The 15,868-nt window shown below is 41.3% G+C and overlaps 4 protein-coding genes across 4 annotated transcripts; 2 read left to right on the top strand and 2 right to left on the bottom strand. All coding sequences in view use genetic code 11, as the record gives it.

The window, feature by feature from the left end:
* Positions 1-1,153: 1,153 nt before the first annotated feature.
* On the bottom strand, positions 1,154-3,827 carry EGR_05758 (Endoplasmin; the record flags this gene model as incomplete). The annotated part of the gene is made up of 7 exons (XM_024495007.1): positions 1,154-1,186; positions 1,421-2,494; positions 2,528-2,812; positions 2,855-3,156; positions 3,194-3,506; positions 3,544-3,658; positions 3,691-3,827. 7 exons carry the CDS (start codon positions 3,825-3,827, stop codon positions 1,154-1,156), a joined length of 2,259 nt encoding a protein of 752 aa, XP_024350600.1.
* Positions 3,828-4,468: 641 nt separating this feature from the next.
* Positions 4,469-9,057, top strand: EGR_05757 (hypothetical protein; the record flags this gene model as incomplete). The annotated part of the gene is made up of 7 exons (XM_024495006.1): positions 4,469-4,510; positions 5,332-5,623; positions 5,939-6,090; positions 6,467-6,755; positions 7,069-7,664; positions 8,025-8,206; positions 8,997-9,057. 7 exons carry the CDS (start codon positions 4,469-4,471, stop codon positions 9,055-9,057), a joined length of 1,614 nt encoding a protein of 537 aa, XP_024350599.1.
* A 2,560-nt stretch (positions 9,058-11,617) lies between these two features.
* Positions 11,618-12,160, top strand: EGR_05756 (Dynein light chain roadblock-type 2; the record flags this gene model as incomplete). Its single annotated transcript, XM_024495005.1, has 2 exons — positions 11,618-11,885; positions 12,096-12,160. 2 exons carry the CDS (start codon positions 11,618-11,620, stop codon positions 12,158-12,160), a joined length of 333 nt encoding a protein of 110 aa, XP_024350598.1.
* Positions 12,161-12,352: 192 nt separating this feature from the next.
* EGR_05755 (Succinate dehydrogenase [ubiquinone] cytochrome b small subunit B) lies at positions 12,353-13,050 on the bottom strand (the record flags this gene model as incomplete). The annotated part of the gene is made up of 3 exons (XM_024495004.1): positions 12,353-12,530; positions 12,588-12,747; positions 12,927-13,050. The coding sequence occupies 3 exons, from the start codon at positions 13,048-13,050 to the stop codon at positions 12,353-12,355; spliced, it is 462 nt and encodes a 153-aa protein (XP_024350597.1).
* Between the last annotated feature and the right edge of the window lie 2,818 nt (positions 13,051-15,868).

Here is a 15,868-nt window from a genome sequence, read left to right as displayed (position 1 = left end):
AAAACAACTTATTTAAAATAATGTTCAAAATAACTTACACCGTCTTGAATAGCGAAAATGGAGATCCTGGATACTGTAAGCCTAAGGATTTGCAAAGGATAAATGGGAAGCTTTTTTGCTTCCGTAGACAGCTAAGGCCTCAGGGTGATAGGTAAAATAGGAGGCGAAAAGTCAGCAAATGCGACATGGAGATACCAACATACCATCATGTCGAGGTGAAAGCTGTTACCAATTTTGGGGGAAGTCCATGGCATAGTACGCCAGCAATTTTTGTGGTATTGTTAACTAGATAACGTTTTTTTAATTGTAAATTCCCACCATCTATATTTTTAAAATCGGCAACTGTTACTTGTTCGTGACTCTTTTTACCAGGTCACGACTGTAAAAATTGCAAAAAAAATGAGGCTAAAACTGCTTGAACATATCCAAATCCCCTCTATAAATAACTAACTTAATCTTCAGTATTAAGGCATTAGTATACTGCTGCTGGAAGACAAATCCAGAAGGCAGTCTTGGGCAGACACTCGTAGTTCTTCCGTGTTACGAAAAGAGAACTTTGGTTAACATTGTACACATCCATCCCCGCCCATATTTGATACACACTCCGACGACACTTTGTACCCACCACAGTGGGTCGGGCTTGAGCGACTGAGTGCACGGAGCTCGTAGGACCCGATACGGAAACGTATTGGGAGGTTCATCACTCACCGCTACATGTCCATTTACTAACATGCAGTTTTGATAGCAGAAATAAATTCAAGGCGAAATTAGTTGCATTGCCGCTCTCTTAGGTTGAAACCTGTGGCCAACAAGCCAATCAATTAGCTGTCTATCCTGACACAAATGAAGTGTGCTTCGAAGGAAAAAAGGAGCATCCCCCTCTAGTTTCACCGTCACGGCAAATAAGACGGTTCGAATCCCGAAAAGTAGACCACGACCACAACGCTTGGTGCTTTCCTGAGTACTTTCTGGACAACAGCCCTACTTTGATAAAAACCTGATGCAGCCTGCCCACCGTCAAATCAGGCGTCACTAAAGAAAAAGGGAAGTTTTATTTTAAATTAGTTTTGTATTGTAGAGTGCACAAATAAATTACCGGTGTAAATTTACAGTAACAACATAAAACAGAAATGCTGGTGGATCCCCTGTTCTTCTACAACTCTTCCTTCACATCCGCTGACTCCATCTGAAAATAAGGTAATTTTTGAGGAATTTCCTCAAACCGCTAAAAGCAGTAAGTCCAGGCGGGTACATGATAAATGTTGCAACATTTCATGACCAGTTAAATTACACATTTGAAACCTAGTTGGGGGAACTAAAACTACACCTAAAAGTGGCCGTTTTAGGTTGAGATATTCCAATTAGGACTTTTGTAAAGCATAAGCATCATTTGTGACAACCATTAAAATGGAATATTCACCTCAGTCACGTTAGCACTGTCCGTTTCCGATGGAATACTTTCATCAGGTTCAACTTGTTCATCCGGATCCACATCCAAGTTTTTCCGTAACTCGCGCTCAATTCGTTCAGCAAAACCGCTTAGGTCCTGCATGATGTAACCAGATCTAAGCACAGCCGTGTCAAACAGGAGAAGTGTATTCTCCTTGGCAACTTCATCGTCGGGATCGATCTGAACGAGTTCATTAAGTTTCTTTATGAGAGGATGACGCGGATTGATCTCCAGTGTATGCTTCTGGTTGAGGTAGTAAGAGTTGGTAGCGGAATCGGAGGTGGCGTAGGCTTGGGCCAGGATCACCTTTTGGAAGTTACCGGACACCATGTACTCATCAGCCACCAGCGCACATGGGCTGCTCTCAAGACGCTGAGAAATTTTAGCATCCTTGATTTTACCAGACAAGCCCTTATCCTTCAGCCAATCAGTCAACGGCCTAAACAACTTTTCCTGCTCCTCAAACTTCTCCTTGTCGAGTTTCAAATCAAGACCCGCTTTAGCTAGATTCTGAGTCTTTTTGCCCATCACCTCGTGTAGAGACTGCATTACGTATTCGTCCATTGGTTCAGTGAAGTAGATAACCTCAAAACCCAATCGTTTGATGCGCTCCACAAAAAGGGAAGTCTTCACCTCATCAATATTTTGGCCAGCAACGTAAAATATGTGCTCTTGACCTTCCTTCATTCTTGAAATGTAGTTGCTGAATGAAGTTAATTTGTCCTCTGACTTTGAAGTATAGAATCGCAAAAGTTCTGTCAACCGAGCTTTGTTGGGTGCGTCTTGCAGAACTCCTAACTTAATTGCAACAGAATATGCTTTCCAGAACTTTTCGTAGTCCTCATCCGACATTTTTTGAAGCATTTCAATGACTTTCCGAACAAGCTTCTTCTTAATTAGCTTCAGGAGTTTGTGCTGTTGCAGCATTTCACGAGAGACATTCAGTGGGAGATTGTCGCTATCAACGATTCCATAAACAAAACTCAAATAGCGAGGGAGCATTTCGTCTACATTCTCGGTGATAAAAACTTTGCGAACGTATAACTAAACACAGTTAAGGATTAAGAGTAAGCGTACCTTTATATTGTCCGTGATTAGCTTGTCCGATTGGAAAAGGTCAGGACGAGGCACTGGACTAATGAATAAAATGGCATTGAATGACACTTCACCCTCGGCGGAGAAGTGAATATGTGCCAGAGGACTCTCACTCGAACGAGACAATACTTTGAAGAGCTCCTTGTAGCTCTCCTCCGCTACCTCTGAGGGTTTTTTAGTCCAAATAGGTTTCAGATCATTCAGTTGGACCCAATCCCATACCGTCTTCTCTACCGTCTTCTTCGATTTGGGCTTTTCTTCTTCCACCTGAGTATATATAGCAAATTATTGGTTAGAGCGATAAACTACCGAGATATCGTCCGACAAGTCGACCTTCTCCTCTTCGACATCTTCCTCGACGTTTACGGTTCGGCTCTCCCACAACTTGATTGGACACATAACAAACTGGCTATACTTTTTGAGAATCTTTCGCAAGACGTCCTGCTGAAGGTACTCCTTTGCTTCATCCTTCACGTGCAAAATCACTTCAGTACCACGTCCTAGTGTATTGCCTCTGGGATCCTTTGCGATTTTGAAGGAAGTAGAGTCCGATTCCCAGACATATTGGTCGTCATCATTGTGCTTTGAAATAACCGTTACACGATCAGCGACTGAGAACATGCAGATAACTTAGAATAGAAGCCTTACCTAAGAAGGCTGAGTAAAATCCAACCCCAAACTGTCCAATTAGATCAGTGGGTGCAGAGCTATTTCCTTCAGATAGCTTTGACAGCAATTCGGAAGTCCCTGACTTGGCAATTGTGCCCAAGTTCTTGACTAACTCGTCTCTGGTCATGCCGATTCCGGTATCTCTTATTGAGATTGTCTTTTCATGCTGGTTAGTTTTAATCATAATAGATAGGTCAGACAGAGAGGAGAGAACATCGGCATTCGTTATGGACTGAAAGCGGATGTTTTCAACGGCATCGGCTGCATTCGAAACTAACTCACGTAGGAAAATCTGAAAGTAAATAAACCCAAAAGTAGCTGAACATTACCTCCTTGTTTGAATATACTGAGTTGATGATAAGTTTCATCATTTTGGGGACTTCTGCTGAAAACAAGTGCTCGTCTGACCTTTCAGTGAGCTTTCTAAGGGACTCATTAGTTAAGCTGATAAAAATAAGCATAACAAGGTAACTCACTCCGAAACAGTTACAGTGGATGCCTTCACATCATTCAATCCCTCAACACTGGCTGACTCGTCACAAAATACATTTATTAATGTACATGAGATATAAATTGTAATGAAAAGGCAGAAACAACAATGACGGCCCCACATGACACACCAACCGAACAGCCGCCAATAAGTCGAGTAAAGGAAATGTGTTGGGCAGTTATTGGCTGGACAAAAATAATTGATATGCATAAACGCAGTTTAGTATAATCGATATAACACATAGAGACTTAACCGTCAATAACGCTGTATACAGATTATTATGGATATTTTGCAAACTTGCTGTTTTATAAGGGATTAGATAACACATTTCGCTCTGAATGTGATTCGTTTAGTCGTACTAAATGGCTAAAGCAAACATTTTGTTCCACCTAATAGATGGAAAAGTAATTACCTTGCATTGTAAAGGCTAAGGTTAACACTACAATGCAATGGTTGTTTAACTCTCGGTTTTAGTGAAGGATCATTTTGTGTCTCGGCCATCGTATCTTCCCCCGGTGGGCTGGTCTTCGTCCATGTCAGTAGGCCCACTGCCTTCCATATATCAAACACAATACTTGTGCTATTAAAACGCGCCTTTGAGAGAAGAAGCGGGATATAAAATTGAACCTGGTGATCGGCGAGCATTCAGCATCGCCCAAACTATAGAATGGCCTTTTGTTCAGGCCTCCCTATACTTGCGCATACCTCATTTACGTTAAGCAATAAAAATATCCAGTTTCAATCAGACACAGTGTTCTGAGGGTATGAGGACCAGAGAAGTGGAGATAAACGAGGACTGCGCTGCAGTATGAACATATTCTGCTCAAGTATGATGACCACCTTAGTCTTTAAGGAAGTCTTGAGCCCTGCAACACTATAATAACCTGTTTTAGCAACGTTGACGAGTAGCCAAGTGATAAACACAATGACTAGTAAGGTTACTAGATGCAGTATAGACAATGAATAATAAAACCTTAAAAATTGATAATAATGGCTTGTGACTCCAACGATTGAAGATTTGGCTTGTATAAACTCGCTTTAAAAACCTTGATTGCCGCCTTTTGCTTAAGGCGGTTTTTAATATCTTTATCGCGGTAATTGTCATCGGCATTTAGACTTCGCGGCAAATTTGAAATATTTTTTTACAGTTTGTATCATTAGTTTCTGTTTTACCAAGCTATATTGCAGTTGTCAGCTACAGCCCACCGCCTCAAATACGTCATGTCATTTACTCTGGAGACCGAATATGGTAGCCTTATGATATAAATTCATCGTTTTTAGTTTCACCGGATAGGTTAAATTTAGAAAAATGTCAATACTGCAATCGCCGATTTTTCTCTCAATCACTCGTATGCTTTTTCTGTTTTCGTTAATTATCATCGTTTAAGTCTGTTATTTCTCCTTACATCTCGATGCCTTATAATTGATATTTTTTATATTTTTGGCTATTCTTCGGTAACTTTGACGCCAAGAGACTGCTATGCCACTTTTTGATTAGATATTAAATGTTTTTTTTTTCTAATTTTGAGTTGGAAGTGCGGGGACATCCTCCTGTTTTGTGTATATTGCACCCTCTTATTTTTGTCTCCAAAAATATCAGTTTTTTGTCAAACACTCTGTTTTGCAGCAAAAGCACTTGGCGGCCTGTGAAAGGGAATGGATGCGTGAGAACTTTGCAAATGACAAAAAAGCTGGAAATGCATCCAGTCCGAAAATTAAGGAACACGTCACAGGGTACGACATCAAAGTAAAGACGTTTGCAGACATGCTGGCTTTGGGCGCAGAGCGTAGGATGAGGTGGAGAATGAGACATGAAGAATTCATTCACACAATTAAAACGGCAAAGGCAAATACGCAGAGGGAACATGATGGATTTCCAGGCTTTGTTGAGCCATTATCACCAGAGGTTGCTCAAGCAGGTATGGGCACAGGAAACTACTCATTATGATTTTATGGTGTCTGTTGTAAAGGGTAGTTTCGCTTATCGATATGTAGTTTATATGTTATGCTGGTTCGTGATGTTTTAAAAGTGGAAAACATGATGGTGCCGCTAATTGAAGTAACGATTTATCGCTCATTATTTATTTTTTACTAATGATCTGTCAGCATTGGTGGCGATGCCCAAAACGCAAACGTTGAAACCATATCTTGAATCCTATTCTCCTGCCGTTTTAAAACTATATCATCCATTCGGTAGAATTTCCAATTTCACGCGTTGGACCGTTCCACCTTAGGCTTGACCCAGTGCGAATGTTGTGGACGAAGGTTCAATGATGCAGCCTTTATGAAACACAAAGATCAGTGCAAAGCCAAGCAAACAAGCGTACAATCTGACCAAACCGAGGAACAAAAGGAGGCCAAATTGCGCTTCCTTAAAAGAATGAAGGTACTAGTTGGAATAATTTTGTTCGCTTTTGTAGAAAATAGCGCTTAATAATTCATGCAGCTTCTTACTCTTTACCTTTAATCAAAGTGTTGTTGGAAGTGTTGGAATCGCTAAGGCGGATAACGTGTTGCAGTATGTAATTGTTGCTAGTTCAATCTCGTGTGCTTGTTGCCTTATATTAAGCCTATAGTTTCTACCTCGATATGGGTGACACTGGTAATTGACCTATCTATGAGCAAATTTGTAGTTCTCAGAACCTTTAGATTCTTTAAAAGCTCCCAAGATCCAATTTGTTAGAAAAATTGTACATACGTTTAGGCGAAACTTATGGTCATTTCAGATTAACACCGCACAATAACCTAATCCTACTTTATAGTACAACCTTAAGTTAACGGGTAAAATGAAGACAGAAGGGAAATTGGAAGAAGAAAAAGGGGTAGGCGAGCCTCCTAAAACAGATTCTGAAGAAATGGTCTCCTTCGCAGCCAATGAAGCACCAATCTCTCCACGGGAGTCCGAATTACTTAATAAATTGGCTACTAAACTCTGCCATAATGTGGACTTCTCTAAGACACTTTCCTCGGACTTATTACAAGCAAACGTTTTCAACAAGCTTGTTCAGCGTAACTTGTCCGCCCTCCTTGCCAATGCACCACTGCAAATAAGTAACTGCAATCATGTCAATGGCACTGACAGTTGTTAGTTCCCTTCAACTTTATCTGCAATACTTTAAAAATAATTTTGCGGAATTCTGCAATAATATAGGCGAAAAGTCTGCTCCCTAATTAGGGGAAATGTGCATACCTTATTGAAAATTATTGGCATCAACAGTCATGGAGAAAGTTAGAACGTATTTGTCGTAGCTAGGGCATGTCTCATAGAAACGACGTGACCTTTTAATCCATTTATCCATCATCAAAAGTAGAATCTAGTATTGAAGATGGTTTGAAAGTTCTTTTAGATTTTTAAATCTTTTAGCCACTTCTCTTCCGTTCTTTTCTGCCTCCTCCCTCGAGTCGACATCAGCTGCACCTTCAGCAGTCATCGACACTGAAAAGTCCCTAGCCATATTGAGATCTAAGCAGCAGCACGAGAAGCTGGTGCAGCCTCAGCCCTCCAATAGTGGGACTGCCGAGCGAGTTGATGCTGTGACAGTTCATGGGAAGACCTCTATTCCCAGCGCTCCTGCCAACACTGTCAGTTCTTCTCATCGCACCGGTTCCCACAGACCAATTAAGCCACCACCGACAGTCGTCAACAATTTCATGAACGACATGAACGGTGAAGACACTTCTCGAAGGGAGTATACTGAACGAGAAGAGAGGGTTACAGGGAGTGGAGGGTTCGGTGGCGCCAGCGGTTGTGGAAAGGGAAAGTGCGAAAAACCAGAAGTCATGGTGATGCTGGAAAACAGTGAACAGCTGAATAAATCTTACCCTCACAATCAAAAGCATGGCATGAGGCGAAGAGAGTCGCATAAGATTTCAGACGGCGATCAAAACTCGCGTGTAGTGTTTTACAAGTTCAATTCCACTAGTACAGACATCTCCCAGGACCAGAAAACTTCGCAAAAGGTTGGGTATTGTTCATTTTTATTTAAGGAAAAAGAGTGCTTCCATACGTTCATTTTGTCAACTGAATTTCTTTTCAACTAGTTACCACCGTTTTTTGTATTATTCATCTATCTTATGACGTTTATTTACGTGTCTTTAAAAGGGTTTCTCTCGGGGATTCTTATTTTTTATAATTTGACACCAATTTGAAAGTCCGTTTGCCGATAAATGGGGTTTAGTCACTTTACTTGTTTCGCCAAAGAGGTCTTGCTATCTGAGTAGTAGTTGAGTAGCAAACAGGGTGACATATAACCTAGCTAATACGAGAGCGCCCATTGGTGTTGATAGAAGTATCCTCTGCATCTGAAAATACCTCATCAGACGGATGGAGAGGGTAACGCCACGACGGTGATGGTGCGGGAGGGCGGCGTGAGCAGCCTCCCCTCGCGGATGCCAGTACAGGAGATTGAAGCAGCTGGTGTGCCACCCTACCAGCGGACGCCAAGCGCACGCAGTTCAGCACATAGCGACGTCGCCTACGACTCCCAGTCACTGGTTCTCAGGTGAGCTCTACCCTGCCTCTATCCCATACGCAAACACACATGCCAATCCCCGAATCTTGCGGCATACTTTGTTTCAATATTCTTTAAATTAAGTTTGTCACTTGTTACACCTATTGAAGAATATTTAGATATCTGGAAGAAAGACCATTTTTTTAAGAATTATAAACTAAACCTCGAAATAAGAATGAATAACCGCATTATTTTAAATTTTGCTACTACTAATTCTACTAGCTAAATGTTAGTAAAAAGGTTACTTCTTGTAATTTCTGGACAAACATTTTGCCATCTTCGTTGATGTCCACGGATTTGTCTGTACCAAAAACACCATCACTAAGCTCATCTAAATGGTAAACTAGGCAATTGCGACCTAGTACGCTTAAGATTATCTGAATCCACGACACCTTTAGAAATTGTCATAAGAGTGGCCATCATCACCACCGCCGCAAGAACCCGGAGCCGGTGGGTACTCCGCGTAGTAGAGGCAGCAGCCAAAGCCACTACTCACAGGGTAACTGTGGAAGCGATGACGGCAGCAAGAAGAAGACATCACGATACTGCCCCAAATGCGGCAAAAAGTTCCCCTCCAAGGCGCGATTTTGCTCCTCCTGTGGGGCTATGCGCAAATCTAAGGTGGCCACGGTGGACTCAACAAGCATCTCGGCGTCACACCGGCTCACGCACGCGCTCTCTGGAAGGGACATTGGTTGCAACTAAGGGGAGGGGGAACCGAAGTGTTGGCGTACAATGAGTTGTTTATATTATTAATTTTACCTTTCCTCTACTTCACTAGGTTACTGTGCCATTACGCTCGCTCACCTACTTGTACGCATTCATGGGTATACCTGGCGTAGGACAGAAATGTATCAATATTCATTCTGTTTAGTTTACTCTACGCATTCTTCTGCCTCTATGTATGTGTACACTATGCTAAATGTTATTTTGAGTGCCCAATATCACTCCAAATTTCTCTCCTTTATATCTAAAAGCTCTCATTCAATCAAATGCTTACTGGCATGCGCATTAAGACCGTAGTCCTCACAGACGGGCGAGGAGTTGTGTTCTTGTAATATTTTAATAACTCAGATAAACGGGGATTTTTAAGTGGCAACAAATCCTAGAATGAATATGCAATACCTGGTGTTATCCACCATGACTTAGTAGAAAGTATTTAGCTTATAACCTTATTTGAGTTGAATATCGTTTTATCAATGTTTAATTAATTACTAAGGTAGCATACTTAATATTTAGGGGAAATCCAAGAATATGTTCTGATAAGATCAAGTGATGTCAGTAATGGTTCGATAGGATAGAGGATTCGAATTTTGCAACCGAACTCAGGATAAAACCTTCGAAAACGTGTCCTTCGTACGGCACTCGACATTTCCCATAGTTTTTTGAATTCCAATCCGAAAGTTGCTTTATAAATGTAATGAATGCAATGTGTTTTTTTAGGAGATAATTTGCATATTTAGATGATTGAAAGGTTTTTAGGTTGTTCTTGTACGAGCTAAAAGAGACGTGGCGTTTGACGAGCTTCGCACCTGAACTAGGCACGATGACCCCGCCCGGTCAAACGTGTGAACGTAATATAGTGGCATTGAAGCGGGTTTGTTCCAAAACGTTAAAGTTATTTATTTGAACCCATATTTTTTGCGTGCAGGTACACCAAAATTTGTGTATTTCGCAAGCCCGTTGATCTTGAAGTTGCTTGTTTGTGACTGCAGTGACTAATATGAATACGATCATGATATCAGGCTGCAGAATTTCGAATCGCTGGATTCCTAGTACAAAAACTGCATGGCAGTGTGATATGCTTAAAGTTCGAATTATGAAAATACTGGACCGGGATTGGTAGTCTAGTAGGGTTCGAAGACTTCGTCATCTGCATTATTTTGTGCTTAAAGCTGATGGGAAATATATGTTCGAAAATAAGTAAACGGACTCCAGAAATCTGGTCAACCATGACGTCCAGACATTGGTGTTGGTAACGCATCAACAATGGGACCAAAGGCAAGTAGACACGTTCGGCAGGAAAAGATTGGAGTTGTGTTGCAGCTACAGTGGTGGTAGCTCTAGTAAACATAAAAGTGAGCTACGAATCATAACTTTTACCAGTTTGGTTAAGGATTCAGTATAGCTCACACTTTCAGTCGCAGAGATTAAGATCCACTACCTACAGAGAAACTGTTAGCTGCAAAAGATGCCTGTTGCACTGGGTTGCATCCACTTCACAGAAACAGAGACTGATACAACTCGCTGAAACATTTAAACTCCAAGAACTGTGGAACCCGGAAGTCATAGTATGTGGTCCATATGGAGAATGGTTGGATGTAGAGTCGATGTGCGGACGCACGAAGACAACCAGCGCATGACTGCAACTCGCTGAATGTTTAGGTGGGTGTTTGCAGTGGGACCGTTTACGTGTTGATTCTTACCATAACAGACACAGACCAAAGTAACTGGCCCACCTGGAATGTGTCGAAAGTGAATGAATTTTATTAAGGCTGCATTAATTCCCAAACAACTTCGACTTCCTGGTTAATCAGCTGTTTGAAGCACGAAATTAGTCCGTGGAGAGAGGCTGTGTTGAGCTCTTACGAAAGGGCAAAATGCAAGCACTTTACTGATATTACGCAGATGAGTTATGCAATCTAACTCCGCCCTCTTTCGTGTCACCTGACTTCCAAAAGTGCCATTTGGCAAACCACACGTTTCATTATTTTTTTGGGTATATTACAACTTCAGAAATGTGTGGGGAATGGGAACACTACGTTCAAAGTCCCCCAATTTCCTTGATTAACAGGTATAAAATAGGATTTAAATAAATGCACACCACTGGGTACCAGCCTCTTAATACGCCATCAGCACATCCACCCCAGTTTTCTGACCTCATCACATATGACATTTCACGAGATTGGCCGAGCAAATTACGCGAGACTTCTCAAGGCCTTTCTATAACTGGCCCACACATTTGTCTGACAAAAACTTGGAGAATTATGCTATCACTGAACTGGCTACGTAACTTATTGCCAATCAAAGAATTAGGGCTACCACAAGCAGCTCACGGCCAATCTAGACAACGTAGGAAGAGGAGAATTGGGCGACTGTTGCGCAACTACCAATACAAATTCACCCGGTAACAAGCTTTACAGCCGAAATGAGTTCTATGAAAACGTGGGAACCGATTTCACCAAAGCAGTGTTCCTAAGCCTCACTAAGATCCTCAATTTGCCAGTTGGAAAAACGAAAAGGCAGCGTATATCAGAGATAACAAAATTCAGTGACCCCAAGCTATGAAAATCAACAAATTAATCGATTACCTGCGTTCAAGAGCTATCGATTAGTCGAGCATTTAAATATGCGAGACGGCTCGCGCTCGGCACGAGCGAGGTACAAGCAAAAACACCAGCCATGATTCCGGCTAACGACGCAAATTTGGACATGCTCCAACGTATCGAGAGAATTCAAAACCATAGAAACGTGCAAGGCGTAATTTTAGTCAACGCAGAGGGGAATCCGATTCGATCCAATATGGACAACTCCACTTCACTCCAGTACACGCGACACGCTGAAGAGTTGAGATCGATGACACAGCATGTGGTCCGAGACCTCGATCCCGAAGATGAGCTGGTCGTCCTACGCTTGCGCACTCGAATGAATGAAGTGATGATCTTACCAGGTAAGTCGGAATCAGCCTTCAGCCCCGGGCTTTTAAGTTGGAGCTTTGTCCATCGCCCTCGAGACGTCAAGAAACGAAATATCATTCGTGATTGCATAATTTCCACAAATTACGACAAGTGGAAATGCACTGTCCCCACAGCCACCACCGCAGCAAAAGGACCTGCAGAGGCATTCCCTTCACCGTCTAAATCACTTTTCCGTTTTTTAGAAAGGGACCAAACAGTGATCTGCATCCAAGCTTGTGAAAGTAACCCCGATGGAGAAGGATTTTAAAACAATAACAACGATATGACACTGGGCAGTTTTTATTAATGCAGAAAAAAAGTTGAGATGGAACAGTCAAGGACAGCCTACGGAAAGGGGCAGAACGCAAGCCAACTACATAAACAAGAAATTGATCTTCGGGGAAAACCTATTAACAAGGACCGGTAATAGGGCATCACGGGCATTATAAGCACTGCATGCTCAAAGAGACCAAATTTTTTTGACGCCCTTAATAAAACCAATGTCGTAGTAGTTAAAGTAGGTGAACCCAGCGAATCCAAAAAGGCAGATGGCCTTCCAGAGCAACTGCAAGACTTTAGGTACGAGAGGGCCGTATTTACGCTCGATAGCGTAGTCTCGAATGACACCACCAAAGCCCCTACGCAAGTAAATTAGTGTATGAACATTAATGTTTGTGAATTCACAGTAAACCTACCAGTAAGCGTGGAGAGACACGGCGGCGGATACCACGTAGTCCATGAGATAGGGCTCGTAGATTATAGCGATAGGGTACATTGGAAGCATCGAGAGAGCAACTACACGTTCGATTGTCCAATGATGAGAAGGAAGAAAACCGGACGTAACCGGTTGGGGAGCTACCAAATGGACAGCAACAGCATTATTCAACGCAATCAGAGAAACTCATTTATAAAAACAGCTTTTGTTACTAAATGTGCTTCTAGAAAAAATGCAAGAAATCGCACGCAGCACCCCAAACAAAGTAGCACGACTGACACATAACTTTTCCCGATTTACGGGTGGAGAAAGAGGTTACCTGTCCCCAACTTCGCTTTGTTGTTTGAAGTACACACCAAAGTTCTGCAGGCATTTGCTGAGACAAAACTTGAGACAGCAGCCCTGCGAATTAAGTGCCTTGAAGCCAAAAGCGCGAAAGACATCCTGCCAATGAAGCCCGAAAGACTTGAATGCACACCACAGCAGTTTGTTAGCCAACTTAAACAACCAAAATTAGATCATGCTCACAAATCTTTAAATTAAAATAACTCATGCCAATAAAACACTGCTGTTTGACAGTTTTAATTTAATAATATGTCGTCAGGCCTACTTGTTGCTGCAACATTGCTCAATAGGACGCAAAAATGAATGCAAGTTATATGCCAAAAAATTACCCGTCTTTCCGAATCTCTTTATCGATTTTGCATCATACTTTTTATCTGCACACTAGTGCCGTTTTATCAGCGTTTCCCTACAAATGCATCTGGTTTTCTCATTCTGATTACCCGAATAATTTCTTTCTCATTCAGCTGTGGCTTCAAACCCTTGGATCGAAAAAACTGAGCATTAATAGGCATGGCATATTGGATCATGGACTATTACTATGGCGAACAGTCACAAACGTTCGTGGGAGTTTGAGGAAGTTAACTGTCTTTTACTTTCTAGACATTAATTAAACCAAAATAGAAGGATGAACCAAGGAGCTGGGCAAAAATGACTGACTAGAAATGGTGGGCATGGTTGCGTGTACTGACTCAAGGTCTAGCAACACAACAGTCGAAAATTTCTGAAATATTGGCGATAAAATAAGTAGGTGCTGCGTAGTGAAAATGCCGGTTCTATTATGTAGCTTGGCGTACATTAGTATCGAAGATTTCGGCAGAAATAAAGCTTCCTAACTTTCAGTGGTCAATTAAAAATTTAATGTTTGGTTAGCGGCAGTGATTTTGTGCTTTTGTGCATGTTATTATTGCATTATTGTAAATAAAATTCTTATTTTTCAGACTCTGGTAATTTGCTCCATGTATCCGCCGCTCTGCTGGCTGCTTGAATGAGATGGTCAAAGCACTCGACAAGTTCATCAAGTTTTTTTTGAGTATTTAGTGCGAATGAGTTGGAAACCACCAGTTTGTTTTTATTTAGTACAATTAGTAATCGCACCGATTATAGCTTTTAATGTAGCGACCCTATCCTTTCCTGAAGGCAATAGAAGTCATAATACTAGGACAGAAAATGTATTAGCGACGTACAGGAGGTCTGCGAGGCTACCGGCATGGTCTCCGGGCCATGCCGTCGGGCAAAAGTGCTGTAGCGCCCCGAGACTTCCCTGAAGAGGAAGGAAGCTACAATACTCAGGCAGAATATATATAAATATATTCAGCACAGAGAAGGTGTTTAGGATATTAGCATGGGCCAGGGGTTAGCCCACCCAGCGCGGTACAAGAAGGCTTATTCAAAGTACAAAAGTGGTGCCTCACCAATACTGAAAGATAAAGCACCATTGCATTACAGTACAACAGCCATGCCTTTCAGTACCCATGTGACCAGAACGAAGAGTTAACTAAGTAGTTAAAGCATTAAATTAATTACCAGGTGGAATTTTGCAGTAGTTGGGTGCCTCCATGGTCCGGACAGTTTAGCTTTGTTCGTGGAAAAATAGGTCCAAAGACAATCCAGGAAAGCCCATAAAACTTACAATACCAAGAATAAAAAATCAAATCAAATCTCTGATATTTATATGGTGATTGACAACCTAGTGAAGATTTTACGCTGCTCTGCTAAATGCCTAGTCGATGCTAAAAGACTCAATAAATATAAAAACCAACCCTTTTATTTAAAGCATTATTATTGGAAACTTAAAATATAGCAACTGCGTCTTCTATTATTTAAAATACTGGAAATACTGACCGAAGAAAGATATCTTATGTTTGCATAGCACAGAGGATTTAGCAATTATCAAAGTTGTATGGAAGGCTTTGTGTTCTCTTCCTTGGGGATCAGCGACGTCCACTCATCCACAAGGATGGTGTGAATTGGCCGTATACCACGTAAAGGGTATACTAAGGCAACCTTGTATAACCCTGTCTTCAGTTAATAGATGCCATGAAAGATTATCCGACTTCAAAATAAGCTTTTGAAAAATGAATACCACTAGTACACAATTGACAAGTGTCCATGATCGCTTAAGAGAAGCACATTGTGTCGGTCCCCATATGACCACTTAGGCTACTCAAATTATGCATTAGGATTAGGCACAAGAATTTATTTAATTCAATAAACTTCTCTTCAACTAGATATGGATGATTTCATCGCTCATGGAGATCAAACGAACAGTATACTGAACCATTATGCCTAATTCTACTTCCCTTCTATGGGTTGAAGAAAAGTAATCTCTCATTTAGGTAATTCCTTCGAGAATATCAGTAACTAAAGAATTGAGGGATATTTCAGTGTTCACGAGAGGATGTCTATGCTAAGTTGAGAAAGGGCAAATGATAAAAATGATTTATTTACTTAAACTCCGTTTGACTGACAGTAGGAAAAGCAGCTTAGAAATCTAACAGTCTTTCGACACGCACATCCCATTCATCTCAGTAAATCTAACTAAAACCACTTTTGTAAATATAGCTACTTTGTTATTAACCGTAATGGCCGATAGGCTTAGCGACTTAAGGCATGTATCGTGTCAGTTCACCACTTCCTGGTGTAAGCTCATCTTTAGCCGGTTACTTCATCTATTCCCGGCCCTTAGGTTTTGTTTCCTGCATGCTAAACTTTTGTGTAAGTTGCTGATCACCTTTCCTCCACAATGTATTTTGCTCATTCACAGATACAAAAAAAAATTTTAGGACGATTTTCCGGGCTCACAATTGAATTTTTATATCATATAATCCTATGGGTGTTAAAGATCCGCCTCATTTTTAAACAAGCGCATAATTAGTTAGTGCTGACATTTTTGTTCAATGGAGCTGAATGTCATAA

This window comes from Echinococcus granulosus (genome assembly GCF_000524195.1).
Source record: "Echinococcus granulosus chromosome Unknown EG_S00045, whole genome shotgun sequence".
Lineage (NCBI taxonomy): Eukaryota > Metazoa > Platyhelminthes > Cestoda > Cyclophyllidea > Taeniidae > Echinococcus > Echinococcus granulosus.
The sequence above is the reverse complement of the archived record's forward strand: the minus strand, read 5'-3'. Positions and strand labels throughout refer to the sequence as shown.